The sequence below is a fragment of the Mirounga angustirostris genome, unplaced genomic scaffold (assembly GCF_029215605.1).
Source record: "Mirounga angustirostris isolate CCGP_5_RB_7025 unplaced genomic scaffold, mMirAng1.0.hap1 SCAF_3, whole genome shotgun sequence".
Taxonomy (NCBI): domain Eukaryota; kingdom Metazoa; phylum Chordata; class Mammalia; order Carnivora; family Phocidae; genus Mirounga; species Mirounga angustirostris.
The window spans coordinates 177,263,898-177,290,288 of record NW_026991711.1 but is presented as its reverse complement, the minus strand read 5'-3'; the positions used below and the strand labels follow the sequence as shown (position 1 = coordinate 177,290,288).

At 53.0% G+C, this 26,391-nt stretch overlaps 3 protein-coding genes across 12 annotated transcripts; 2 read left to right on the top strand and 1 right to left on the bottom strand.

Moving 5' to 3' along the window:
• The first annotated feature begins 3 nt into the window (after positions 1 to 3).
• On the top strand, positions 4 to 10,442 carry GLB1L (galactosidase beta 1 like). Of its 3 annotated transcripts, none has more exons than XM_064587085.1 (17): positions 4 to 147; positions 1,339 to 1,462; positions 1,649 to 1,815; positions 2,059 to 2,209; positions 2,380 to 2,440; positions 6,697 to 6,791; positions 6,881 to 7,055; positions 7,142 to 7,200; positions 7,301 to 7,422; positions 7,529 to 7,569; positions 7,768 to 7,886; positions 8,219 to 8,293; positions 8,413 to 8,502; positions 8,644 to 8,757; positions 9,060 to 9,191; positions 9,425 to 9,640; positions 10,013 to 10,442. In XM_064587085.1, exons 2-17 carry the CDS (start codon positions 1,397 to 1,399, stop codon positions 10,280 to 10,282), a joined length of 1,953 nt encoding a protein of 650 aa, XP_064443155.1. In that variant the 5' UTR covers positions 4 to 147; positions 1,339 to 1,396; the 3' UTR covers positions 10,283 to 10,442. The 3 variants fall into 3 exon arrangements, with proteins under 3 accessions (XP_064443155.1, XP_064443154.1, XP_064443156.1); XM_064587084.1 differs by having other exon boundaries at positions 18 to 147; positions 1,161 to 1,462; XM_064587086.1 differs by lacking the exon at positions 9,060 to 9,191 and having other exon boundaries at positions 18 to 147; positions 1,161 to 1,462.
• Positions 10,391 to 16,638, bottom strand: ANKZF1 (ankyrin repeat and zinc finger peptidyl tRNA hydrolase 1). Of its 3 annotated transcripts, XM_045867949.3 has the most exons (14): positions 16,543 to 16,638; positions 15,993 to 16,170; positions 15,116 to 15,228; positions 14,788 to 14,890; positions 14,472 to 14,665; positions 13,974 to 14,086; positions 13,731 to 13,878; positions 13,214 to 13,442; positions 12,908 to 13,054; positions 11,736 to 12,225; positions 11,457 to 11,568; positions 11,155 to 11,322; positions 10,935 to 11,020; positions 10,391 to 10,721 (listed from the first exon to the last, which is right to left on the bottom strand). In XM_045867949.3, the coding sequence occupies exons 2-14, from the start codon at positions 16,138 to 16,140 to the stop codon at positions 10,598 to 10,600; spliced, it is 2,175 nt and encodes a 724-aa protein (XP_045723905.2). In that variant the 5' UTR covers positions 16,141 to 16,170; positions 16,543 to 16,638; the 3' UTR covers positions 10,391 to 10,597. The 3 variants fall into 3 exon arrangements, with proteins under 3 accessions (XP_045723905.2, XP_054361985.2, XP_064443153.1); XM_054506010.2 differs by lacking the exon at positions 13,731 to 13,878 and adding an exon at positions 13,609 to 13,663 and having other exon boundaries at positions 15,993 to 16,614; XM_064587083.1 differs by lacking the exons at positions 10,391 to 10,721; positions 10,935 to 11,020 and having other exon boundaries at positions 11,241 to 11,378; positions 15,993 to 16,615.
• Positions 16,639 to 16,786: 148 nt separating this feature from the next.
• Positions 16,787 to 26,369, top strand: ATG9A (autophagy related 9A). 6 transcript variants are annotated; one of them, XM_045867953.3, is made up of 17 exons: positions 16,787 to 16,944; positions 17,221 to 17,281; positions 17,943 to 18,000; positions 18,404 to 18,535; positions 18,660 to 18,703; positions 19,243 to 19,307; positions 20,327 to 20,488; positions 20,685 to 20,826; positions 21,064 to 21,812; positions 21,896 to 22,049; positions 22,159 to 22,338; positions 22,629 to 22,877; positions 23,091 to 23,269; positions 23,374 to 23,491; positions 24,452 to 24,674; positions 24,871 to 25,016; positions 25,305 to 26,369. In XM_045867953.3, exons 4-17 carry the CDS (start codon positions 18,433 to 18,435, stop codon positions 25,308 to 25,310), a joined length of 2,520 nt encoding a protein of 839 aa, XP_045723909.1. In that variant the 5' UTR covers positions 16,787 to 16,944; positions 17,221 to 17,281; positions 17,943 to 18,000; positions 18,404 to 18,432; the 3' UTR covers positions 25,311 to 26,369. The 6 variants fall into 6 exon arrangements, with proteins under 6 accessions (XP_045723909.1, XP_045723912.1, XP_045723907.1 ...); XM_045867956.3 differs by lacking the exon at positions 17,221 to 17,281 and having other exon boundaries at positions 17,946 to 18,000; XM_045867951.3 differs by lacking the exon at positions 17,221 to 17,281.
• The last annotated feature ends 22 nt before the right edge of the window (positions 26,370 to 26,391 follow it).

Here is a 26,391-nt window from a genome sequence, read left to right as displayed (position 1 = left end):
GCTAAGCCTGGGGAGGGAGGGTCCCAGGACCCGGGTGAGGGTTCCACACCTGGCCTTCAGGGGTCAAGACGCAGGCACCCACGCCAAAGGGGAGCAAAGCCGGGCTCGGCCCGAGGCCCCCAGGACCTCCATCTCCCAATGCCGGAGGTAGGAAGCTGACTACAGTCCAGCCCCGAGGGGCGGGTGCTGGGGCGCGTGCTGGCGGCCTGGACCCCTACCCCCTACAGCTCTGATCAATACAACCTTGGGGGCTCTGGCTTGTATCCCACTACCCTAGTTAGAGTGGTTAAGAGCTTAGGCTTTTGAACCAGATTAGGTTCTAAATCCTGTCTTAATAGCTTAGTTACTAGCATTGTGGCCCTGGACCATTTAACCTCTCTGAGCCTCAGTTTCCCTAATTGTAAACAAGGTATAATAGTACCTAAGATTAAGTGCACGTACTGTAAGGCCAGACTGCCTAGTTCAAATCCCAGCTCTGCTAAACCAGTTGTGGGACCTTGAACGGGTTATTTAAAATTTGTCTCTCAATTTCCTCATCTGTAGAATGGGAATGATAATTACCAACTGCACGGAGTTTTTTGAAGATTAAATGAGATGTAAAGTGCTTAGCACAATATCTGATGTAGCCCTCAGTTAGTGTCAATAAACAAATTACTATTATTTTTATTACTATTTTATTTTCTTATTCTGGTCCTTACATCCCAGGCTTGGGACTGTGAAGGCAGGACTCATGGAAATTCATAAATTCCCAAGCCTTGGCACCAAGTAGTTCTCCTTGACATCTCTCACACAGGCAGGCAGGGATAGACTGAAGAGCAGTGCACATCCAAAGAAGAAGGAATGGCTGAGGCGGTCTCTTTTGCTGTAACAGGGCCACCAGGAGAAAGATCCCTCTTATAACTTGGTCCCCCACTTTCATACCACTGGGAAGATCTGGTTTCTCTTGGTTCTGAACCTGTTTTAGCTCCCTGGTTCTGACATTCATTCATCCAGATTTAACCTGCTATGTGCTGGGCCCTGTGCTAGAAGCTGAGGATTCAAGATGGACAAGGTACTCTTCACCCTCAGGGAGCTCAGTTTAGTAGGACAGTGCTTCTCAATCTTGAATGTCTTTAGGATCGCCTGGGAATCTTGTTAAAATGCAAATTCTGATCCTATAGGTCTGAGGTAGGACCTGAGACTCTGCATTTCTAACAAGCTCCCAGGTGACGCTGATGAAGTGGATTCAAGATGTAGAGGATTTTTACAAACGTAGAGTAGCGGGTGGACAAGTCCAGGCTACTGGCCTGGCAACTTGAGGTGGTCCCCGCCCCCTTGCTCGCTGAGGTTCCCTCCCAGGAATCCGCCACGTGACAGTCGGACCGCCCTCTCAGACTAGAGGAGCCCCTTTAGCGCCATGGCTCCCAAGAAGCCGCTCCGCCTTCCTGTCCTGCTGTTACCACTTCTGATGCTGCTGCCCCAGGTAAAATGACAGGATTGAATCCCAGCAGGCTGGGTGTGGTGAGGCGGGATGAGATCTAGCCCGGGAGAGAAGGAAAGTGAAAATCACAGAACAACGGGCAGGCTAGTTCCATCTCCTCTCTGGACACTGACCGCCCCCACCCTCCCGACTCCAGACCTCTGCTGAGCCTGATCTCTCTCTTTGCAGGCAGACACTCGGTCATTCGTAGTGGATCGGGAAAATGACAGATTCCTCCTAGATGGGGCCCCGTTCCGCTACGTGTCTGGCAGCCTGCACTACTTTCGGGTACCACGGGTGCTTTGGGCAGACCGGCTTTTCAAGATGCGAATGAGTGGCCTCAACACTGTACAGTTGTAAGAAGTGCTCAGGAGAGCCATGGAGGGTGGGATTTACCCTTCCTACCACGCCCATAAGAAGGGGATTGGGACAGGAAGCCTAGCTTGGTATGAGAGCTCCAGGGCTTTCAGGCCAAGGGTGGGAAAGGGTGGACCAGGACCTCCTTCTAACAGCTTCCTGGAGATTCCCTGCAAGGCCTGAGCCCTTAGGCCTCTCAGCACCTCCCTGCCTGGGGCCCTGTTAACCTTTTTCTTTCTCAGTTATGTGCCCTGGAACTACCATGAGCCAGAGCCTGGGGTCTATAACTTTAATGGCAGCCGGGACCTCTTTGCATTTCTGAATGAGGCATCTGTAGCGAACCTGTTGGTCATACTGAGACCAGGACCTTACATCTGTGCAGAATGGGACATGGTGAGTTAGGAGAAGGGACAGAACCAGAGCCACTCCTGTGCAGTTCCTCCACTCCTCCCATCTGCCTGCACTGTAGGGCCACTTCCAGTGCTAGACTCAACATCCTCCCTTCTTACCTCCCCTCCCCGACTCCCAAACAACAAAACCTGCTGTCTTTATATTCGTCTCAGGGGGGTCTCCCAGCCTGGTTGCTTCAAAAACCTGATATACATCTGAGAACCTCAGACCCAGGTGAGTTGAGACAACATTTTTAACACAGAAAAAACGCAACCAACAGCAACAAAATGGGTAGTTTGGGTCCCCAAAACCGAAGAGACCATCCCCACACTGGAGATCATTCATGCAGATATTTGTTTCCATCAGGCCTAGCAAGATGCTACAAACTGAGGGACCAGATAGACCCAGCCCCTGTGCCGTGGAGCTTATGGTGAAACAGCTTTTTAAAAAACCAAAACCTGTAAGATTAGCGTAAGCTGTAAAAATACCACCCGAATATAGACGAGTTGAGATCGTGAGTAACAGGGAAGGCCTGTTTGGGGTAGGGAGGCCGGAAAAGGCTTTTCTGAGATGATGACACTTCACTTGACTCTAGGGAAGGGAAAGCGCTGGTCATATGAAGAGTGAGGTGACAACGACCAGGTAGAGGGAACAGTATATTCTAAAACCCAAAGGTGGGAAAGAACATGGCCTGGTTGAGGCCAGCTTGGCTGGAGCATAGCCGGTAAGGGAGAGAGGAATGTGACATGAAATTGGAGATAGATAGGGGCGCCTGGGTGGCTCAGTCGTTAAGCATCTGCCTTCGGCTCAGGTCATGGTCCCGGGGTCCTGGGATCGAGCCCCACATCGGCCTCCCTGCTCTGCGGGAAGCCTGCTTCTCCCTCTTCCACTCCACCTGCTTGTGTTCCCTCTCTCGTTGTGTCTCTCTGTCAAATGAATAAATAAAATCTTAAAAAAAAAAAAAAAAGAAATTGGAGATAGATAGGGACTGTTCATGCAGGACCTAGTAGGCCACTGTAAGGGTTTGCATCTTATTCTAAGCACAGTAGAAAGCCATTGGAAGAGCCTAACCAGACAGGTTTGATTTGTTTTCAGATTACTTTAGCCTGGATGTGGAGAATGGAGGGAGGGGAGTAAGGGTGGAGGTGGAGAAACGAATTGGGAGACTCTGACTGTAGTTGAGGAGGGAGTGATGGCTCCCGGACTAAGGTGATGGAGGTGGAGATGAGAAGAGGGCAGAATTGGAGATGTAGGTTGGAGATCAAAATCCCCAGGACTTGTTGATAGATTCTGACGGGAAGGAGAGGAGGGGTGGGAACAGCATGGGCATGGTCTGGAAAGAAAGCGGTCCCCTTTCTGGCCAGTCAAGATGGTGCCACCATTTACTGACATAGGAAAGATGGAGGAGACTAGGGGCGGCAAAGGACGACCTTTTTTGGGGAAAAACAGTTCGTCTGGTCATGTTAAATTTCTGTCCTATCACACTCAAGTGAGGATGTTAAGTAAGCCATAGGCTGTGTGAGTTTGGCGCTCATGGGGAGGTCTGAGCTAGAGATAAATTTGGGACTCATCAGTCTAAAGTTGGCATTTAGATCCATGGCTATTGCAACATTGCCTGAGGAAAGAGCATAGGGGGAGAAAAGATGAGAATTCAAGATTAAGCTCTGAAATGCCCAATACTTTCAAGGAGTTTGGATTTTACTTCAGGTGTAAATAGGAAGTCATCAGAGCAAGGGAGTGATTTTATCTGATTTATATCTTTTAAAAAGATCACTCTGGTAAAAATGCTTTGTATTTGCTGGGGACCCTGCGGGGACTCTTCCACTTCTGAGGGCACTGAAGAGCTTTATGCCCCCCAGAGCAACTCCAACTCAGCTGGCTATGAAATACATTTGAAATGGTAAAGTCATGCTGGAACACCTGCATGCGGTGTCCACTTTTCTCAAGAAAGCCAGGGCGCCTGGGTGGCTCAGTCGTTAAGCGTCTGCCTTCAGCTCAGGTCATGATCCCAGGGTCCTGAGATCGAGCCCCTCATGGGGCTCCCTGCTCAGCGGGAAGCCTGCTTCTCCCTCTCCCACTCCCCCTGCTTGTGTTCCCTCTCTTGCTGTGCCTCTCTCTGTCAAATAAATAAATAAAATCCTAAAAAAAAAAAAGAAAAGAAAAGAAAAGAAAGCCAGCGACCTCTTCACTCCTGAGTCCACAGTCCCTTTTCCAGGCCTCTCTCCTCCTTGGCCAGTCAGGAGCACCCAGCCCAGCTGTTCACTCCATCTTTTGACATACACTCTCCTCTTGGCTTCCAAGATACCACCTTTATCTGGTCCCTGCTCCTTCCCTGTGCCCCAGCCTTGCTGACCACTCCTTATTAGTCTCTTTTGTTTGTTTTAAAGATTTTATTTATTCATTTGAGAGAGAGTCAGGGAGGCAGAGCCTGAGAGAGAGAGATCACGAGTGGAGGCGGGGGGAGGGGATTACAGGCGGAGAAGCAGGCTCCCCGCTGAGGGTGATGAAAAGTAGCTGAATTCAATATATTTTGAGAGTAAAGCAGCAAGGTTTTCTGATAGGTTGAATGTGAGGTGGGAGAGAAAGGCATGAAGAATTACACCACAGTGCTTAGCCTGATTAGTTAGAAAATGGAGTCACCATTAACTGAGAGGAGATCATAGGAATAGCTGGGGGAGTGGCAGGCAGAGGGAGACTAAACCTAACCCTAACCCTGCTTAGCAAGGAGCCCGACGCAGGACTCGATCCCAGGATTCTGAGATCATGACCTGAGCCGAAGGCAGACGCTTAACCCACTGAGCCATGCAGGAGCCCTCCTTCTTAGTCTCATGCTGGTTCTTCTCCCTTTCTCTTTCCGCTAGATGCTGGGGTGTTGCAGGGCTCAGTCCTTGGACGCTTCTCTTTTCTATGTGTTCACTCCTTAGACAATCTCATCCATTCTCTTGGCTTTCAATCCCATCTAATAGTTAATGACTCTGAAATAGGAATCTCCAGTCAGGGGATGCCTGGGTGGCTCAGTCGGTTAAGCATCTGCCTTCGGCTCAGGTCATGATCTCAGGATCCTGGGATCGAGTCCTGCGTCGGGCTCCTTGCTAAGCAGGGTTAGGGTTAGGTTTAGTCTCCCTCTGCCTGCCACTCCCCCAGCTATTCCTATGATCTCCTCTCAGTTAATGGTGACTCCATTTTCTAACTAATCAGGCTAAGCACTGTGGTGTAATTCTTCATGCCTTTCTCTCCCACCTCACATTCAACCTATCAGAAAACCTTGCTGCTTTACTCTCAAAATATATTGAATTCAGCTACTTTTCATCACCCTCACTAATCCAAACCACCTCTCCCACCTGGACTACTTTAATAGCTTACTTACTGGTTTCCCTTCTTTGCCCCTACTCCTCTGTTCTCGATACAGGGTGATCCTATTAAAATAGAAGTTAAATACATATCTCAGATCATGGCATTTCACTGCTTAAACCTCTCCAATAGGTTCTCATCTCATTCAGAATATGAACCATGTATTCCTTAAAATGGCCTTCATATCAGGTCCTACCTAATTGGCCCTGTCACCTCCCTGACCTCTACTCTTTTCATCATTGTTCACGCTGACCTCATTGCTGTTTTTCAAACCCACCAAGCACATTCCTGCTTTGAGGCCTTTGCACTCAGTGCTACTGCTATCTTCCTGCAGAATCACCTTCTCAGTGAGGCCTGCCCTGGGCTACTCTCTAAAATTTAAGCTCCCCCACCATTTATACCCTTCTTCCCTGCTTTATTTTTTCTCCTTGGCACTAACATACTATATATTTTAGCAATTTATTTATTGTCTGCCTTCCTCATTGGGAAAGAAATTCTACAAGGGCAGAGACTTTTATCTATTTTGTTCTATTCTGTATCCCTAACACCTAGAACATTGCGTGGTGCACAGTAAGCACCCATAAATATTTGTTGAATAAGATTTAACATATGCTTGGATTAAAGGAGGCAGTTACATCTGGACACCCTTTATACAGAACACAAAATGTAAAGGAATTCAGTGTTCTTGTTTTTTAAAGATTTTATTTATTTATATGTCAGAGAGAGAGAGAGAGAGAGAGAGAGAGCACACAAGCAGGGGGAGCTGCAGGCAGAGGGAGAAGCAGGCCCCCTGCTGAGCAAGGAGCCCGATGCAGGACTCGATCCCAGGACCCTGAGATCATGACCTGAGCTGAAGGCAGACGCTTAACTGACTGAGCCACCCAGGCGTCCCTAACATTTTTCTTATGTTTAAAAATTAAATTTACAAACACTGCTTTAAGGTTTCCTGTGCTTAGATGGCCTTGCCATGCAAATTCACAAGTGCTCAGGGTTCAGAGTCACTGATGCTCAGATTCATTTGTGGACGGTGGGATGCAAACTGTAGCTCAGGGTTCAGGCAGCACTGAGGTTGCTGGCCTTGATGGGTGGGGGCTGCGAAGGTGGTGTCCTAATGTGCAGACTACTGCTCCTTCCTTTAGACTTTCTTGCCGCAGTGGACTCCTGGTTCAAGGTCTTGCTGCCCAAGTTATATCCATGGCTCTACCACAATGGGGGCAACATCATTAGCATTCAGGTACAAGTTGACCGGGCAAGGGGAAGGAGGCGCCGGGGGTCCTAACCTCCACTGCATAGCCAAGCTCCACTTTTCCTTCTCCCTGGCAGGTGGAGAATGAATATGGTAGCTACAGAGCCTGTGACTTCAGCTACATGAGGCACCTGGCTGGGCTCTTCCGTGCGCTGCTAGGAGACAGGATCTTGCTCTTCACCACAGATGGGCCTGAAGGACTCAAATGTGGCTCCCTCCAGGGACTCTATACCACTGTGGATTTTGGCCCAGGTCTCCTGAGCAAGGGTGGAGTGGAGTCTGGGGAAGGGGGAGCGTCTCTTCTATGTTTATCTTTCACCTTCACCTCCTTTCTGCAGCTGACAACATGACCAAAATCTTTGCCCTGCTGCGGAAGTATGAACCCCGTGGGCCACTGGTGAGGAGCTGGAGGGGAGGGCAATCAAAGCTGGAGTCAGGGTTGGGAATGGATCGAGCTCAGTTCCTATCCCGCTCCCGGCTTTCACTCCACGTTTTAGGTGAACTCCGAGTACTACACAGGCTGGCTGGATTACTGGGGCCAGAATCACTCCACGCGGTCCGTGTTGGCTGTGACCACAGGCCTAGAGAACATGCTGAAGCTGGGAGCCAGTGTGAACATGTAACTGGAGACACGGGGGTCAACATGAAGCCGTAACGGGGTGTTGGGGATAAAAATGATTCAGTGGGTCAGCTTTTGCCTTTCCCTCCACCTTCCCCCACTTCAGGTACATGTTCCACGGAGGTACCAACTTTGGATTCTGGAATGGTGAGTCCAGATGGTCCCTGGGGTGGAGGCAGGGAGGCATCAAGGAATTAGAATCCTAGGGCTGGGTAGATTAGGAGGTCTAGAAGCTGGATGTGGCCACCACTGCTCCCTCTGATGGCAAAATTTTCTGCATGAATGTCTTTGCTTAGTGCCTATTGTTTGAAAGACACTGAATGAAGGAAATTGGTTTGACCCCAGGTGCTGATGAGAAGGGACGCTTTCTTCCAATTACTACCAGCTATGACTACGATGCACCAATATCTGAAGCAGGGGACCCCACACCTAAGCTTTTTGCTCTTCGAAACGTCATCAGCGAGGTGCCCTACCACTTCATTAAGCGCCAAAGGCTCTTATTAAATTGGGGAAAGGGAGTACCTAAATTGTTTGTAATGGGATCCCATAAATCAGATTGTTGTCTGGGCCATGGAGCCCACAGAACCATTTCCCAGCTACCCAGATGGGACTACCTGGGAAGATACACTCAAGCATGTGCAAATTTACAGATCTTCATGACCCCTTGAAGCCCTTCCCTGGACCCCAGGTTGAGAACCCTGTGCAAGGATCTTGGAATAGGGGTTGTGTGTGTGCTAGGGTCTTGGAATAGGGGTTGTGTGGTTTTCCTATGGCTCCTGAGGGAATTTGGGCTCAGTTCCAGGAAATTCCCTTGGGACCTTTACCTCCCCCCAGCCCCAAGATGATGTTTGGACCTCTGACCCTGCATCTGGTAAGCTCTTCCTCATCTTTTCTCTGATCCTACCCCTTTGTTCTCTAAATGGCCCAGCCATTCTGCCCTCTATTCCGGAACTTCCCTTTTATTCTAATATCTTCTCCTTATTCTAATAGGATGGGGATTTGCTGGCTTTCCTAGACTTCCTGTGCCCCCAAGGGCCCATCCGTTCAATCTTGCCAATGTCCTTTGAGGCTGTCAAACAGGTAAGGCATAATCCCACATCCAGTAGGCACGGCAGCTTTCCTCAACAGCTGTAGCCAGTGGTTCCCTCAGCTGCGCATCTTCGCCATAGTATCCTCTCTGACCTCTCAGGTCATCTTAAGTACTTACTCTTCCATACCCAGGACCGTGGCTTTGTGTTGTACCGGACCTATCTGACCTATACTGTTTCTGAGCCAACACAGTTCTGGGTGCCTAACAATGGAGTCCACGACCGTGCCTATGTGATGGTAGATGGGGTAAGGACCTAATTCTAGGTTACCCTGTGCGCCTGTCTCTTCTCCTCCCCAGCACCCTTTAGCCTTAAGTTCCCCTTATCTGCCTTTTCCCGCTGTCTGCCTCCATTTGCAGGGGGGGCCACGGATAAGCTGGGATGAGGAAGAATTTGACTGAGGCTAAGGTTCCAGAATGCATGGGTAACTGACAGATAGGCTACATTCTTTTTGCTCTCCAAATACGTGTGCTAACTACCATAGCTTCCTCTGTCATGGCCATGAGTTAGATGCCGAGCCCTTCCTCTCACAGCTCGTCTTATCCACAGGTGTTTCAGGGTGTTCTGGAACGAAACATGAAACACCAACTATTTTTGATGGGGAAAGTAGGGGCCAAAGTGGACATCTTACTGGAGAACATGGGGAGGCTCAGTTTCGGGTCTAACAGCAGTGACTTCAAGGTGAGCTAGCCTTGCCCACCCCTTCTCTTCCAGACTCTTACTGACCAAACTCCCTTGGGAAAATAGGGGCCTAATGGAGGACAAACAAGAGCCCTGTGCTTAGGAGTCAGGCAGCAAAGTAGTCGCTTGTGGGGGTCCAGACATGGCCACCAGCTGCACCCCAGGGCTTGATTAGGGACAGTGTGGACTTAAGAGCTTAAGGAATGATGAGTTTTCATTTGCCTTCTTCACAGGGCCTGTTAGAACCCCCAATTCTGGGGCAAACAGTCCTCACCCAGTGGCTGATGTTCCCTCTGAAAGTTGATAAGCTTGTAAAGTGGTGGTTTCCCCTCCAGTTGATGAAAAGTTCACGTCCTCAAGTTCCCTCTGGCCCCACCTTCTACTCCACAACGTTTCCAATTTTAGGAGAAGGCGGGGACACTTTTCTCTTTCTACCTGGATGGACCAAGGTACTGCTGACCGTGGGGTCAGAGTGATGAGAGGAAAATCATGAAGGAGGGGGGAGCAGAAATTATCCCTGATTAGAAACCCAAAAGGGAGGGGCTCCTGGGTGGTTCAGTCGGTTGAGCATCTGACTCTTGATTTCGGCTCAGGTTGTGATCTCGGGGTCGTGGGATCGAGCCCCGCGTCAAGCCCCATGCTCAGCACGTGGAGTCTGCTTGGGATTCTCTTTCCCTCGCCTGCTGCCCCTCCCCACTGCACTCTCTCTCTCTCTCTAATAAATAAATCTTTAAAAAGAAAAGAAAGAAACCCAAAAGGGGATGATTCTACCCCCTTGTGAGCTGACCCTTTTATTTTCCGCTCTCTTTTCTCTTCCCCAGGGCCAAGTCTGGATCAACGGGTTTAACTTGGGCCGGTACTGGACAAAGCGGGGGCCACAAGAAACCCTCTATGTGCCAAGACCCCTGCTGCTTTCTGCGGGAGCCCTCAACAAAATCACAGTGCTGGAGCTAGAAAACGTGCCTCCTCAGCCCCAAATCCAGTTTCTGGATAGGCCTATCCTCAACAGCACCTTGCATAAGACATACATCTATTCCCTCTCAGCTGATACACAAAGTACCTTTGAACCAATGGAGTTAAGTGGGCACTGAAAGAAAGGTAACCCTTGGACCTGGCACATGGAGTGGGCAGGATCCCTTGGTGTTGGCCATGGTGACCACAAGGAACCAAAGGCCACAAGGCCCAAATGCAAGTCCAAGTGCAATTTCCTTGCCAAACTTTATTGTGATTAAAGTTCCAGAGACAGTCCCAGCTCCGCACCCCTCTGTGGCCCTGTCTTTGCCCTGGTTCCTGAGTGTCCTCCCTAATCTTCCAAATACTCCTGTTTCATGGGAAAGAAGAAACCTAGGGCTAGTGTGAATGCACCCTCTCCAGGCCGAGTTGGCTCCAGGTGCAGCCGTAAGAGATCAGGAAGAGGGCTTGGTGGCCTGGCAGCGGTGATCCCGGAGGCAGCGTGTGGAGCAGAAAGAGAAGTCAAGATAGTGAAAGGGAGTGAGGCCTTGGAGGGATGTCCCACAGCTCCAGCAGCGTCTGGACAAGAGGAAGACAGATGGCTGAACAGGTACCCCAGAAACTTTCCAATCCAAGCTCTCCCCACCCCTCGGGCCATTTCCGGTTTTGCTCCAGAGGGTTCCCAGAACATCTCCAGCACCCCCACCCCCGACAGCCTTTCTGAGGTACTCGGCAGCACTCATTCTACTTGCCCACTCCTGGCCTGGTCATCACGCCTGCCCCTGCACTTACGGACCACTGAGGGCTGCAGAGCTGGGGGTCTGCGGGGGTGGGGCTCCCAGCTGCGCAGCCAGCCGGCGCTCTGCGGCCAGAGCCCTCTGAGGGAAAGAGAAGTCTTGTTAAGGACAAGGCCTCAGTGGCGGACAGGGTGCCCAAGGGACAGCTGCACACTGGGAAGGGGTCAAACCTCTAAGGAAATCGGGGCTGCGGAAGAGAGAAGCTCCGGCCTCACCTTCTCTCGGTCGCTGAGGGCGGCAAAGCGCTGCTGCTCTTGCTGCTCCTTCTCCTCCTGCTCCCACTGCTTCCGCTGCCGTTCCTCCCGCTGCCGCCGGGCAGCCTTCTGCTCCCTTTTCCGCATAGCCTGCCGTGCCTCCATTTCTGGCGTCAGCGGCCCTGGCACCTGGAGGATTTCCGGGGAGGTGTAAGGTAAGACCCATACAAACTGTCCTAGGAAAACTAGAAGAAAGTAGAAAAGATCTTAGCCAGGATCTAGGCTGCCTTCCTACTCTGCTGCCGCTTCCTTTTCCAGCTGACCTGAGCCTTGCTGTAATCGTAAGCATCTGGATTCTTCTCCATGAACCTTCGGAACTCATTACGCGTTGGCTTGTCAGCTGCAACCGTATATGGTGGCCGGGCCCGGGAGTCCCTAGGTGTGAAAAGCCCCAAATATGGGTTCAGCTTGCCTCCTGCACCTCCCAACCTCCCCCAAACAGATCAAGGGGAATACCGTCAAGTAGCCAGTACCAACGTTAGCCTCCAGACGGTCCTCTCTATACCCCAAAGGGCTCACTCAGCTTGGGGACTCTTACTTACTGCACGGTAGGGTCGGCACCTGCCTCCAGCAGCAGGCGAACCACTGAGCCTCTCCCAGCTGCAGCTGCTGCATGCAGGAGGGTGAAGCCACTGGAGCCCAAGGGGGCACTGAGCAGAGACAGAACTCCAGGGCCTATGGGGCCGGCAGCTAGCTGGAGTTTCAACATCCCAACATCTCCGGCTCGACAAGCAGCTAGAAGCATGTCCCAGAGCTCTGACTGATCGGGGGTCTTGGCCTCATCCAGGGAAGGCCCCAAAGGGGCTGCGTGTGCCTGGGCGGACTGTGAGAAGGCCTCATCATCTCCTTGAGGTTGCTGGGGAAGAGTCCCATGCGCCCTGGCCTCCAGGTCTCTGCTTCTCTCCTTCTTATTCCTTTTCCTCCTCCTCCGCTTTGGCAGTACCTCAAACTCACGAAGATCCAGGGTCCCCACTGTCAACTCTACTAGCTCCAACTCTACCTGGAAGCTGTCCTCTCCCTCCGACTCTGAACCTAGGGAAAAATGCTACATGTTAGGTCCACCTAAAGAAATACACAGAGGGTGGAAGGATGTGGGCTGCCCCAGATGTATGAGAATGTACATAAAAAGAGAATCCAGATTGTCTTGAAATGAAAATAAGTATTTGTATTTTGTCATCCAAGATCAGCACGTCAAGAGCTGAATCCAATAATATCACACGCAGAAATGAGGCTCAGCTCAGAGGGAAAGACCCAGCAGAAGGTTTGGAGGGACAAGCGTCCTTAGACTCTCCCCTCGAGCCACATTAGGATGGTACACAACAGGGGAGAGCATGGGAGCACTGACAGCCACAACCGCTGAGTCTGCCCCGGGGAAAGCAGGCCTCGGTCCAAACCGCAGCATCCGGTGAGACAGCAATTTTGTGAGATTCGTGCCACACAAGCATCTGTTTCACGTACTATTTCGTGTTTTCTAAGTACTGGGGATACATCAGTGAACAAAACAGAACAGGAAGCTTGGAAAGGTCACTAAACCCGTCTCAGTAATTGCTACCAGGTGCCCCTTATCATAACAGACGTGTGTGTGTGTGTGTGTGTAATGCTGTATGTGTTGTGTAAGGGCTCATTATAAAGAGAGAAGCAGCAGCAGATTTGACACTGCATTTCCAGGATAGACACCCAGAGAGAGTTGACAGTTGCCAGATGGTGCTCAAACCCTGTTTGGGAGATTCCTCATTCTGCCCAAGGGCCTCATTTTCATCACTGGAGACCTTTCTTTCTGCCTCGATAGCCTTCTTCCCCCCTCTCGTCTTCCAGTGTGTCTGAGGTGACTCCAACCTGACTGTCTCCCGGGGGTCTTCTCCTGCCATAAAACAAAAGATGTTTCTCAAGTTTACCTGAGCAGAAGCCAGCCCAGGTCTCTCTCAATGAAGATGTTGTCTGGGTGTATAAATGAGAACTCAAGGCTTGGGCTGGAAGGTACAAGATCTAGGGAGTCTGGGGATCCGGATCAAAAGCTCACCATGGACATGCAAGGTGGTCAGCTTATGGAGCACACGCTGTAGCTCTCGGAAGGTGGGTCTGCGGGTAGCGAGGGGGATATCCCAAAGTCGGGGATCCCCCCGTTGCAGGGGTGCCCCATGGCCTCCGAAGAACAGGGACCGGCCAGAGCGGGGAGCACGCAGCAGTACTGTCCCAGCCTCCCCCAGCGCTTTAGCCCAGACTGGCCCTGCCAGCAGGTCACGAACATCCTAGAGAAGAGAGTAACTCAGACCCATGTATTTTCACTTGCTATTTTTAAATCTCCAACCAAAAAACCAGCCCACAGATGATGTGTAAGGAATGGGAAGCAGAAGATAATATAGAGGAAGAAAGAATGAGAGGATGAAGACTCTTGGGGATCCATCCCTAGTCTACCTTCGCCTTTCCAGAAATAATGAAGACTGGGAGGAGGCAGGCATCAAGCTCCCCACTGTAACATTTGATGAGAGGGAAAAAAGTAGATTAGCAGACCACCAGATCTGAGACGCCTAACTCACCTTGTATAACGTGGCTTCATTATGGCGCCTCAGGTTGGCTCCGGCAGAACGAGAAGCCCCACCCCGGGCATCCCGAATTCCCTGGGCTGTGCCCCGCTTGGCCCGCACTGTGTAGCGGTGAAAGGTTTTGTGGGTCACCATGTCTCTTCTGTAGACAACACAGACTCAGTGCTGGAAACCAGCCCGTACACCCAGGCTAACCGGACCCACTGCATCCTTATACCCCAGGCAGCACCCTCTCACCCTTGGAAAATGGCTCCAGCAAAGTGCCCAGCTGCAGCCATGAGCACCACAGAGTGTCTGGGACCTCCGTTTTGCAGGTTGTGTAGCAGCAGTTCAGGTTCTTCTGGGGGCACCTGGATGACAGAGGGACAGCACAAGCATGCCCGTGGCACGCACTCACAGGAAGAAACCCAGTGCCAAGTGTCTTACATGCGTGATCCCATTTCTTACAGCCATCCTGAGGCTTGTCTCCACTTTACAGACAAGGAAATTTGAGGCTTGTAGAGGTAGTCAAATCAAGTGGTAGAACAGCAATTCAAACCTAGACTGGTCTGTTTCCAAACTTAATTCCATTATACTGGACCCCAGATTCAGGCCAATTCAGTCCAAGACTGTGCTGTCAGTGGTGATACCCATATCCAACAGAAAGAAAAGAAGTAAGAAATGGCCCAGGCTTAGGGGAGACCTAGGCTGAGTGCATAAAGGTTGCAGTTGGCCACAACCTGGGCCGCCACTTGCCTGGTGAGGGCCCAGCACACAGCGATAGGCATAAAGAAACTGGCCCCGAGCGTTTTGGAAAAGAACCCGATGGGGGTGGAAGCCTTGGGGTCTGCTGGGCTTCTCAAACTCAGCCCTCTCCTCATCTGGTATCTGCAAGTCCTCCTCACTGGCTGAGTCTGAGTCCTCTGATCCTGAGATGCTGGAAAGATCTCCTGAAAAAAACATGAAGTGCACAAGTTTGGTGTGCCATCTTTGACCTTTCCCCAAGCTCCTAAACTAGGGCCTTCCTCCATCCCCATGTCCTACTCAACACAGGTCTCCTACCAACCATCACCTGTGGAACTCTGCTTTTCAAAATCCAGGGCAGACAGGAGAGGCTTGTCCTTGAGACGTTGCTTTAGGTTAAACCGATGCCAGTCAAGCTTATAATGTTCCCTCTGGTAGGAGGCAAAGAAAGAGGCTGAGTGTGGAAATATGCCCTAGCCTGGCCCTTTGTGGTACCCAAGACCAATGACAGAACCCCAGAAAGTATGACCAGGTAACACCAACGGCTTCAGTCAAAACACCGACTTTTATTAATGAAAGACAAACCACATGTCTGCCTCTCCTCACCCACCCTATACTTTTGCTTCTGCCATTTAGCTCTGCACCTGGCCTTTTACCTGCTCCTGGTGGTTGTGGAAGTTCTGGTCACAAGTGGAACAAAATAACTTGTCTGAAATATCCAGCGGACCCTGGAGTGGTTTTCTTTCTGGGCTTGCTGTCTCCCCTGAACCTAAATAAGGGGAGGGTAATAAGAGGTGGAAAGGGAGTACAAACCTGCAGTACCTGGAATGACATTCAGTGTCTGATATACAAAGGAGGATACAAAAGAAAAAGATGGCACATCCTTTCCTTCAAAGAGTTTGCCATCTAGGAATCACGAGATAAACAGCACAGTAATCACTTTATACAAGTATGCTTCTGAAGAGATGTGAGACAAATACACATCAAATACTTGACATTAACTAAAGGGACTGTTTAGAGGAACCCTGTAGAAAATAATTTTTGGTAACGTTAAGATTATTTTTAACTGCAAAAACCACTTCCCAAATGCCTGTGGTTTTTTTTAGCTTACATTTCCAATTACGGTGTGGTTTGTTTAAAAAAAAAAGTTCAAGAACAGCCAGAGGCAAATTAAGGTTGTAAAAAAAAAAACAAAAAATTGTTTTACATTCATTAAGAACGAATGATTTGATTTGAAACCCTACTTAAATTTGGACTATATCTAGGAATTTTGAAGTTTTTTGCGGGCAGTGCTGTAAACGTGACCAGACCTAAGCAATGGCAAGAGGCTTGTTTGGAGACAGTTCGGGGGCCTGTGCTGGAAACAACCCGGAGATTGAGTGAATTTAAGATAAATTTTATCCAGTAGAAAGCGATGTCAACAAGGGCTCTTAAACCGGGGAATATCAGTAAGAATGTGTTCCCTGGACGAGCAATAAACTCTAAAGAGCCTGTCACGTTCTTCGTGGGTCCTCCCCAAACCTTCCCAGATACCTGGACAGGAAGTCCGCAGAGCCTGGGCCAGAGCCTCCCCAGAAGGGTGGCTCACCAGGCTGAGGCCCTGAAGGATCGGAGCATCCGCGTTGAGGTCAAAGAGGGAGACCAACGTAGGAACCTGGGTTGCTGCTGAAACCGGCGACATAGCTGAGCAGAAATTCTTTAGGAGGAGCTCCTGGAGCAGAAAGGGACAGAAACAGAGCTCCCCAGAGTGCGATCCTACCGCCCGGTCTCCTGCCTGCCTGACTTGGTCTCCCCCACGCCGCAAAGCACCTCGGGCCTCACTCTGGTACCAGGAGTCCGCTCTGGGGGTTAATACGTGACCCCAGGCCGCTTTCTCAAACGCACAGTCTCGGACCACACAGAGTGAAAGGGGGAAGCAACCAGCTCCCAAATCGAGTCCAGTAGAGCTAAAAATCACTGAGGTTCCCTAAGCGACCGCTCCTCGATACCCGCGCGATGAGCTCCAGCAATGACTAAACCGCGTGGACTCGCCCCCACCCTCAGGAGCGGCACCAAAGGTCCCGGGGAGCCAAGCGGCACGCACGTTTACAATTCCAAGCCCGGATTTCTGCAACACCACAACAATCTCCTCACTACGGAGCAGCGAAGGGGACAAATGGCGTCGCCCACACCTCAGCCCCGCCCCACACAGCGCGCACTATTGGTCCTCTGACTGTCCAAAACCCACCTCGAACCTTTAGTCCCGCCCCCGAAGCCGAGTATTGGCCATCGTGTCTCCACCCCCTATGCTCATTGGCCAGACTGGCTGCGGGTGACAGTGAGTGGCAGGCGCCGGGCCTAGAGCTCTGGGTCCCGACGAAACGAGCGGAGCCGACCGAGCCCCTGGAATCGCTCGGGTCACGGTTCCTGAGGTGAAACCCGAGATCGTTTACTGGATTCCCAAGGCCCGGGCCGGGCCTGACGGAGGGTGCCCGCGGAGCCCTAAGTGAGCTCACAGCGAGTAACGGGGGAAGGGGCGCCGCGGGAGGGGCGAAGGCGCGCAGCCGGAATGTTTTGATGGCGGGGACGCGCGGGCGGGGGCGCGCGCGGGCGGCGGGGCCGCGCGCGAGGTTGTCCGCTGTTGGGAGCCGAGCCCTTGGCCTGGCGCCGGGCGACCCTGGGGCGCGCTGGGCTCGGGTCTTGGCGGCTGGGTGTAGGGAGGCAACCCAGCCCACCTGGGTGATCGGCTGTCGGACTAGCTCGATTCTTCCAACATCCGCAGGAAACCCTGAGCCCAGGCCCGGCCAGCCGGGGCTCCATGACCCTGGGTCCACACTGACCCGGTGAGTGGTGAACTCCCCGAAGGTTTGGTCAGCTCCTTTGGACCCAGGGCTCTCACTAACCCAGGGAGTCCCACTGGGGCCAGGCTGGGTCGTGTTCCACGGCCCGAGGGTCTGCACTGACTGGGTGAGTGCCGCCTAGACATGCCTGGTTCCAGGGACCTAGGGACCCCACAGTTCGCCCAGGATCTGGGTCTACACGGACCCAGTCAGGATTTCCCATCCAGGAACTATATGCCTGCCTGGTGGGCCTTTGGTGCTAGGGAACCAGGGGAAGAGGTTGACCAGAAAGGCCCTTTTCAGAAGAGACTCTTTTCTTGGGTTTTGGATTTGGGGCTTTGAGGACCCCGAGAGGCCTGTCTAATTTCTGAGGCTGAGGTGGGGCAATGGAAAAACAGTCCAGAGGAGCTGCCTGACCTCAGGCCTGTACTGACTCAGTCTTTACAGGCTCAACAAGCCACTTCTTGGGATCCTAGAGTTGGATGAGTGGTCCTGTATGGTACAAGCAGAGGAAGTAATCTAGCCCTAGTGCCTCTTCCCCACTGCAGCCTCCCTGCCCCATGCTTGGCCTCCTCTTAGTGGAGGGTGGGTGGGTAGGAGGGTTGGGTTTCTTTCTTTCTATCCTCACTGCCCACTCTCTGGGGCCTGACATCTTCTCCTCCAGCAGCTGCAGAGCGAGGGCATCAAGGGCTGGAGTGGAGCAGACGCTGCCCATGGAGCTGGTAGGGCCATGTGCTTATCTCAAACCTGTTTACAAAGTGCTTCCAATCTCCCAGAAATCTCTTGGGAGACCCGGGTTTCTCCAGGAGGGCACAGGGAAGCCCCCTTATCTCTGCTGAGTAGAAGATGAAACAGCACCCCCTACCCCCCCACCCCCCACCCTTGCAAAGCGGCAGACCAGCCAGACCTCAGTAGACACTCAGTAAAGGCTCTGGGAATCACTGACCTCCCAGACCCTGAGCTTACTGCTCTCCTGTGGTAACTACTCCTCTGCCTTTGAGCCGAGAAGACTGGGAGTAGAGACCAAGCCCAGAGATTCTTTCTCACTTTTTCTGGTCTGCTAGACAGGGCAGGAGACAAGCAGCACCATGGTCTGAACCTGGATCTCTTCGTCATTCCCTGCAGGGGGACAAAGTGGACAGGGGGCGGTGGTGATGGCGCAGTTCGACACTGAATACCAGCGCCTTGAGGCTTCCTACAGTGATTCACCCCCTGGAGAGGAGGACCTATTGGTACACGTCCCTGAGGGGAGCAAATGTGAGTTCTTGGACCTGACAGCGGAGCCGGGGCCTGGGGCGGGCGCAGGTGGAGGAACACGATGGAGGGAGCAAGGGGCTCCTGTTCCTTCAGGGCTCTGACATCTCTACTCCTGTGCCCACAGCACCCTGGCACCACATTGAAAACCTTGACCTCTTCTTCTCTCGAATATCCTTTGTGTCTCTGCGTGGGAGCTCTGGGACCCGTAGCCCCCATCTAAGCTGGGCCCCGGATGGGAAGTTGGGGTGGGTTTGATTCTAATCCCCGGAAGGGAGATGGAACTCTTCTTAAGGCTGAAAGAGGCTGGGGAAATAAGGATCATTATAGATAATGATAAGCCTGCGTTTCCCAAGAGCTATGTGTCTTTCACTTTGTGGTGTCAGTTCATAAGGAACCTCTCTAAAGGTGATCTTTCTTTTTGACAGGATGCTAATAACTATAATAATTAATATCTTTTGACCTACTCTGTGTCAGCTCTGTGTTAAATACTTTATGCCCATTATCTCATGCCTAATAATCCTCTGAGACGGGTGCTATTATTTCCAAAGTGCCACTGCAGACGAAAGTTGAGAGATATTAAGTAAATTTGGCCAAAGTCACACAGCTAGAAAGTCATAGAGCCAGGAGTTAAGTTCGGGCATGTGACCCCCAAAGTCTGTGCTCCTAAGTGCTGTCTCTGTTAACCACATTTTTCTTGACAATTATACGTTTATAATCTACACCAGAAGAATGGCTTCACTTGCATGCTCATCGGGGAGATCTTTGAGCTCATGTAAGTCTAAGAAGGGACGGTGATGTGGGGAAGGACCGCCTCTCAGTCTTTCCTCTTCTTGAGCTCAGCCCTGGCCGTACCAGCCAGTGCAGCTCAGTTCCCAGCTCAAAACCCTGCAGACTAATTTTAGAGCTCAGGGACTGGGTGTGACACCAAAATTTACAATCACTTTTTTTTATCTCCCTTATAAGGAATTCTTCCCAAATCCTCTTCTCTTCCATGAAGAGAACTCAGACTTGACCATTTCATCAGCTCATCAGCGCTCCGATGGAATGGGCATGGTTCAGTCAGGAGGTCTCAGAGATGCCAGCCACTTAAGAAAAGTGTGTGTTCTGCCTTAGTTACACCTAGGAGGGCAGAGCGCTTTCTAAAAAAGAAGGAGCCATATGGCCTTGCCAAAGAGGATGGGATTGGGGGCGCCTGGGTGGCTCAGTCGTTAAGCGGCTGCCTTCGGCTCAGGTCATGATCCCAGAGTCCTGGGATCGAGTCCCACTTTGGCCTCCCTGCTCAGCGGGAAGCCTGCTTCTCCCTCTCTCACGCCCCCTGCTTGTGTTCCTGCTCTCGCTGTCTCTGTCAAATAAATAAATAAAATCTTCAAAAAAAAAAAAAAGAGGATGGGATTGGGAAACCCTCCCTCAATCAGGACAGACTGTAAATCCCCTTAGGGCTTCTAAATACTGTCTCAAAAGGAAATCAGGGATTGGGTGGCAGAGACCACAATCACAAGGTCTTTGAGCTGAGACTAGTAAGTGGTGGCAGAGATTACTATGCCGTGAGGAAAGCAGGCTAATTGTGTGACGCCCAAGGCTAAGAGGAAAAAGCGGGAGCTGGTTTGGGCCTAAGAAGGTCTCGGGGGCTGAGCAGCGGAGAGAGCCCACTGGGAGTTCTCCTGCCCCTGCTCGTCCCCAGAGGCTGCTCTCCAGTCTTGTTCTGCTGCTTCCAGACTCTTCCCTTTCCCACACTATTTCACTGGTGCCTCTCCGACTCTTGGACTGTGGCCCCTCTTCCCAATTCTCCAGGCAGTTCCTCTTTGTGGTTGCCTTCACCACCTTCCTGGTCAGCTGTGTGGACTACGACATCCTATTTGCCAACAAGATGGTGAACCATAGTCTTCACCCTACCGAGCCTGTCAAGGTCACTCTGCCAGACGCCTTTTTGCCCGCCCAGGTCTGTAGTGCCAGGTAAGGGCCACAGCTCAGAGGACACCAGAGCCAGAGTTCCACTAACAGGTGGGAAATGGAGTGTGAGACGGTGGCACATTCCCCAGAACGCAGACTTGGGCTCAGCCTCACCATATCCTTCAGGATAGCATCCTGTCTGCCAAGACTCCTCAAGGGCCTCCCCTCCCGCCACCCCCCCCTTCCTTTTCCCCACTAGGATTCAGGAAAATGGCTCCCTTATCACCATCTTGGTCATCGCTGCTGTATTCTGGATCCATCGGCTTATCAAGTTCATCTATAACATTTGCTGCTACTGGGAGATCCACTCTTTCTACCTGCACGCTCTGCGTATCCCCATGGTGAGACTGGGGAAGTTGGGCAGTTAGCGCACCACAGCCCAGTGTGCCTTCTGTGGCTTGGGTGGGGTGGGGCGTACTACTGGGCCTCGGGCATCCTCATCCGTCGCTGGCAGGTCAGGGAGCCTCTGCTTAAAGGCTCCACCCAGCAAAGCACAGGGCCTCACAGCTAATGCGGGGCGAGGAGGAGTCCAGGCAATAAGCCCGCCTTCCCCACCGTGTCTCTCTCCCACCCCACAGTCTGCCCTCCCGTACTGCACGTGGCAGGAAGTGCAGGCCCGGATTGTGCAGACCCAGAAGGAGCACCAGATCTGCATCCACAAGCGCGAGCTGACAGAGCTGGACATCTACCATCGCATCCTCCGTTTCCAGAACTACATGGTCGCCCTGGTTAACAAATCCCTCCTGCCTCTGCGCTTCCGCCTGCCCGGCCTGGGAGAGGCCGTCTTCTTCACCCGTGGCCTCAAGTACAACTTCGAGCTGATCCTCTTCTGGGGACCTGGCTCTCTGTTTCTCAATGAATGGAGCCTCAAGGCCGAGTACAAACGTGGGGGGCAACGGCTCGAGCTGGCCCAGCGCCTCAGCAACCGCATCCTGTGGATCGGCATCGCCAACTTCCTGCTGTGCCCCCTCATCCTCATCTGGCAGATCCTCTATGCCTTCTTCAGCTACGCAGAGGTGCTGAAGCGGGAGCCCGGGGCCCTGGGAGCACGTTGCTGGTCCCTCTACGGCCGCTGCTACCTCCGCCACTTCAACGAGCTGGAACACGAGCTGCAGTCCCGCCTCAACCGAGGCTACAAGCCCGCTTCCAAGTACATGAATTGCTTCTTGTCCCCTCTGCTGACGTTGCTGGCCAAGAATGGCGCCTTCTTCGCTGGCTCCATCCTGGCCGTGCTTATCGCCCTCACCATCTACGATGAAGACGTGCTGGCCGTGGAACACGTCCTCACCACCGTCACACTCCTGGGGGTCACCGTGACCGTGTGCAGGTGGGCCAGGGCGGCAGGCGGGGGCAAGCCCACTAGCGCCCCTGGGAAAGGCTTCCCTCTCACCGTGACCCCGATTCCCGCAGGTCCTTTATCCCGGACCAGCACATGGTGTTCTGCCCCGAGCAGCTGCTCCGCGTGATCCTCGCGCACATCCACTACATGCCTGACCACTGGCAGGGTAATGCCCACCGCTCGCAGACCCGGGACGAGTTTGCCCAGCTCTTCCAGTACAAGGCAGTGAGTGGAGTTGGAGTTAGGGCCTCTTAGAGACTGGCTGATAGCTTGGTGGTGAGGGCTGGGATCCCTCCTGCTCTCCTGTGACCTGGGTCCCCCCCTCACCTTTTAGGTGTTCATCTTGGAGGAATTACTGAGCCCCATTGTCACACCCCTCATCCTCATCTTCTGCCTGCGCCCACGGGCCCTGGAGATCATAGACTTCTTCCGCAATTTCACTGTGGAGGTCGTAGGTGTTGGAGACACCTGCTCCTTCGCTCAGATGGACGTTCGCCAGCATGGGCATCCCCAGGTACCGGGGAGGACAAGGGCAGGTGGCCAGAGGTGATGCTGACACATACGATGTCTCTGGGCCGATTGCAGAAAGACACCCCTCTGAGCCAGTGCATCGCCAGAAGGCAGCCCTGCTTGGTAAATAGGAGCTTGGGCTGGATTTTAGCCTTCAGCTTGCACCTCTGGCCAAGTTCCCTTGAGAAAGGCACAAACCAAGCAGCTAGCCCAGTGTGCGACCGTCCCTGGGGTGGGCCCCGGGGCCCGGGACAAGATACGGCAGCCCCCCTCACTGTAGCCTCCCCTGTGCAGTGGTTGTCCGGTGGGCAGACAGAGGCCTCGGTGTACCAGCAAGCCGAGGATGGGAAGACAGAGCTGTCACTCATGCACTTTGCCATCACCAACCCCGGCTGGCAGCCGCCACGTGAAAGCACGGCCTTCCTCGGCTTCCTCAAGGAACAGGTTCAGCGGGACGGAGCAGCTGCCGGCCTCGCCCAAGGGGGTCTGCTCCCTGAAAATGCCCTCTTTACGTCCATCCAGTCCTTACAGTCCGAGTCTGAGGTGTGTTCCTGGGGACTGGGAGATGACAGCGGGCAGAGTGGACTCCAGGTGCTGGGAGTTGAGGACTGGGCTTGGGGTGGAAGGGCCTACCTACCCGGTTGGTTTCCTTCTGTCTGTTCCATCTGTGCCCTGGGGTCCTGACATCCAGAACACTGAGGGACCCTGCGGCCTCCCTCCTGCCCTGGGAACTCTACCCACCCCTTTCTTTCACAGCCACTGAGCCTTATCGCAAATGTGGTAGCCGGCTCATCCTGCCGGGGTCCCCCACTGCCCAAAGACCTGCAGGGCTCCAGGCACAGGGCTGAAGTTGCCTCTGCCCTGCGCTCCTTCTCCCCTCTGCACCCCGGTCAGGTGCCCACAGGCCGAGCTCCCAGCACCATGACAGGCTCTGGGTGAGTAGAGGGGGGGCCACGATGGGAGGGCATGGCAGTAGCCCCCAGCAACCTCTGCGGGTCTCAGAAATGTTGACGGCTCCTGTCTGTGCCGGGAGGGACAGGGTGGATGCCAGGACAGCCAGCTCCGGGAGCAGTGTGTGGGAAGGACAGCTGCAGAGCCTGGTGCTGTCGGAATACGCATCCACCGAGATGAGCCTGCATGCCCTCTATATGCACCAGGTGAGTGGGCAGGAAGGGCCCGAGCCACGGAATCAAGGTGGCCACTGACAAATAGAGGGTTTTAGGCGTGGAAAAGCAAGATGTGGGTTTGGAACCCTTCTCTGCCATTCCCCTACTCTGATCTCCATTCCCGCATATACCCCTTTACCATCCTTTTTAGCCAAGTTTATTGTCATCCAGGGCCCTTTACACACTGGTTGTTTTCGCTGCCAAGAATCCACTTCCCATGGGGCGCCTGGGTGGCTCAGTCGTTGGGCGTCTGCCTTCGGCTCAGGTCATGATCCCAGGGTCCTGGGATTGAGCCCCGCATCGGGCTCCCTGTTCTGCGGGAAGCCTGCTTCTCCCTCTCCCACTCCCCCTGCTTGTGTTCCCTCTCTCGCTATGTCTCTCTCTGTCAAATAAATAAAATCTTTAAAAAAAAAAAAGAATCCACTTCCCTGAGCTAGGCATATGGCTCCCTCCTTTATTCACCTGTTCTTACCTCTTCAATGAGACTGTCTCTGGCCATCCTGACCAAAAGAGCCTCCCTTGGCCACCCTCCTGAATCTTCCTGCTTTATTTTTCTTCATAGCATTTACCTGACATACTGCATTTTTTTCCTTTTTTATTTTATTGTCTATAACCGCCCGCCTCCACGCCCAGCATAGAAGCCATACAAGGGCTGGGATTTTTGTCTGTTCTGTTCACTGCTGTCTTCCCAGCACCTTGAAAGAGTGCCTGGCACTTACATGTGCACCCAATTTGTTCTTGACTCAAATGACTAGGTTCCAGGGATGTGCTGAGAATTTAACGTGTAAGACGTCATATGTGTGGTACACACTGTTAACGTGGTAGTTACTCTGGGTCGCTGATTCTAGGTGAGATGGTAAAAATGGAAACTGGAGGATAGCATGGTGGGGGGCATCTGTTTCAGATACTCTGTCCCCACCTAATGAACCCCCCCCCACCTCCACCTCTCAGCTCCACAAGCAGCAGGCCCAGGCCGAACCTGAGCGGCACGTGTGGCACCGCCGGGAGAGCGATGAGAGTGGGGAGAGCGCCCCTGAAGAGGGGGCAGAGGGCTCCCGGGCCTCCCAACCTATCCCTCGCTCGGCTAGCTATCCCTGTGCTGCAGCCCGGCCCGGAGCACCCGAGACCACCGCCCTGCAGGGGGGCTTCCAGAGGCGCTACGGGGGTATCACAGGTATCCAGCGGGAATCCAGGAGGGTACAGAGCCTTCAGGGAAAGGTGGCTCTTCGGGGGGCCTCCTGGGGAGGAAGGAGGTCAGAGCGGTCAGGCCCAAAGAGACTAACCCTCACCCTGACCCTGAACAGCCCCAGAACCTTTCTCCACATTTCTGTTTGTGTTCATTCTAAGAGTATGTTTACTTGTGTCTCTAGATCCTGGCACAGTACCCCGGGCTCCCTCTCACTTCTCTCGGTTGCCCCTTGGAGGGTGGGCTGAAGACGGGCAGTCAGCATCCAGGCACCCAGAACCGGTGCCCGAGGAGGGCTCGGAGGATGAGCTTCCCCCTCAGGTGCACAAGGTAAGGGCTTCAGGACCGGAGAACGACTGCTACAGGAAGTAGTAACTTCCAGGCCGTGATCAAAGTCTCATGTGAGAGAAGGCAGGCCGCTCGTGCAGAGATGCTGCTCCTCCCCCTCCAAAATACACTGCCCTTTCTTGCCTCACCTTCTCTGAAATCCAGGGCTTGATTTTCCCTACGAGTTCCTCCCCAGGAATCAAGCTTTCCTTTTCCTTTATCTCCAAGCTGTTTTTTGGGTAAGCAGTTAGCGGAAGATTATCTCCACTACTAACCCGTTTCTCTCCACAGGTATAGACAAGGCTGAGAGGGTCCCTATGTCCCAGGATGGAGGCCGCTGTCGCCCTGCCATCCCATCCGCCTGCCATGGAGGGCTCCTCTGAGTGTTGCCTGGCTCCACGTGTGTGGTATCTGTGTGTCTGCCTGGCCAAGGGAGGTGCCAGCGCTGGGCTTGCCACAGCCCCAGGAGAGATGGGGGCCCAGGAACCAAGGCACACAGGACTCCAGCCTCATCCCCAGGAACCCCCTTGGCTCAGAGTGTGGTGCTAGAAACTGGTCCCCAGCCCAGCCCCAGTACTACCACCTTTGCACCCACCCCTGCAAGTCTCCAGAGGACTGCCCACCACAGAAGCTGCCAAGCAGGGAGAACCCGTGCCAACTGTGGAGTGGGGAGGTTGGGCCCAGACCCTCAGTCTCTGCAGCCTCCCTCCCCCACCTTGAACAGATGAGCAGCTCAGGCTGTGGCCCTTACCTCACCCCCAGTTCACTCCCAGTGCTGCAGCCTGCTCACCTCTCTCCCGCTTCCTGCACATGACTGGCATGTGTGCTGCTTGCTCTGGTTCTGTTCGCTTGCTCCCATTCTGTTCAGCTTTTGCTTTGCATTGGTGCGGAGGCCCTAGATCCCAGCTCCTCTCATGCTATCTTTTGACACTAAGAAGGAAGGTTTCTAAATTGCAGGAGCAGGGTGGACATTCTTTACTGCCCTCTCCCAACTTTTAGGATGGGCCCCTGGGAGACTGAGGCCGTTCTGGTCCCCATTGCTGCTTATTATACCCCTTACCGCCTGCACATAGGACGGACTGGACTGGTTGTGCCCTCGGCTGTCTACCTCCCAGCAGGAGAGCTCTGGCCTGCCTCCCGCTGTCCTCCAGAGGGGGACAGAGGGACGACGGGAGGCCTTCGCCCTAGGCTTTGAGCTGCCGCATTGCATGCTGGGATCCAGCTCCTACTCTCCACCCCACCCCTCGCCCCTATCTGGTCCGCTGCGGGTGTGGTCAACTGTGCTGCCCGAGCTCACAGCGGAAGGCGTAGGAACTGTGTACAGCTTGATAACCCTTAATAAAAAAGGGACTTTGACCAGGTCGCGGCTTGTTGTCTC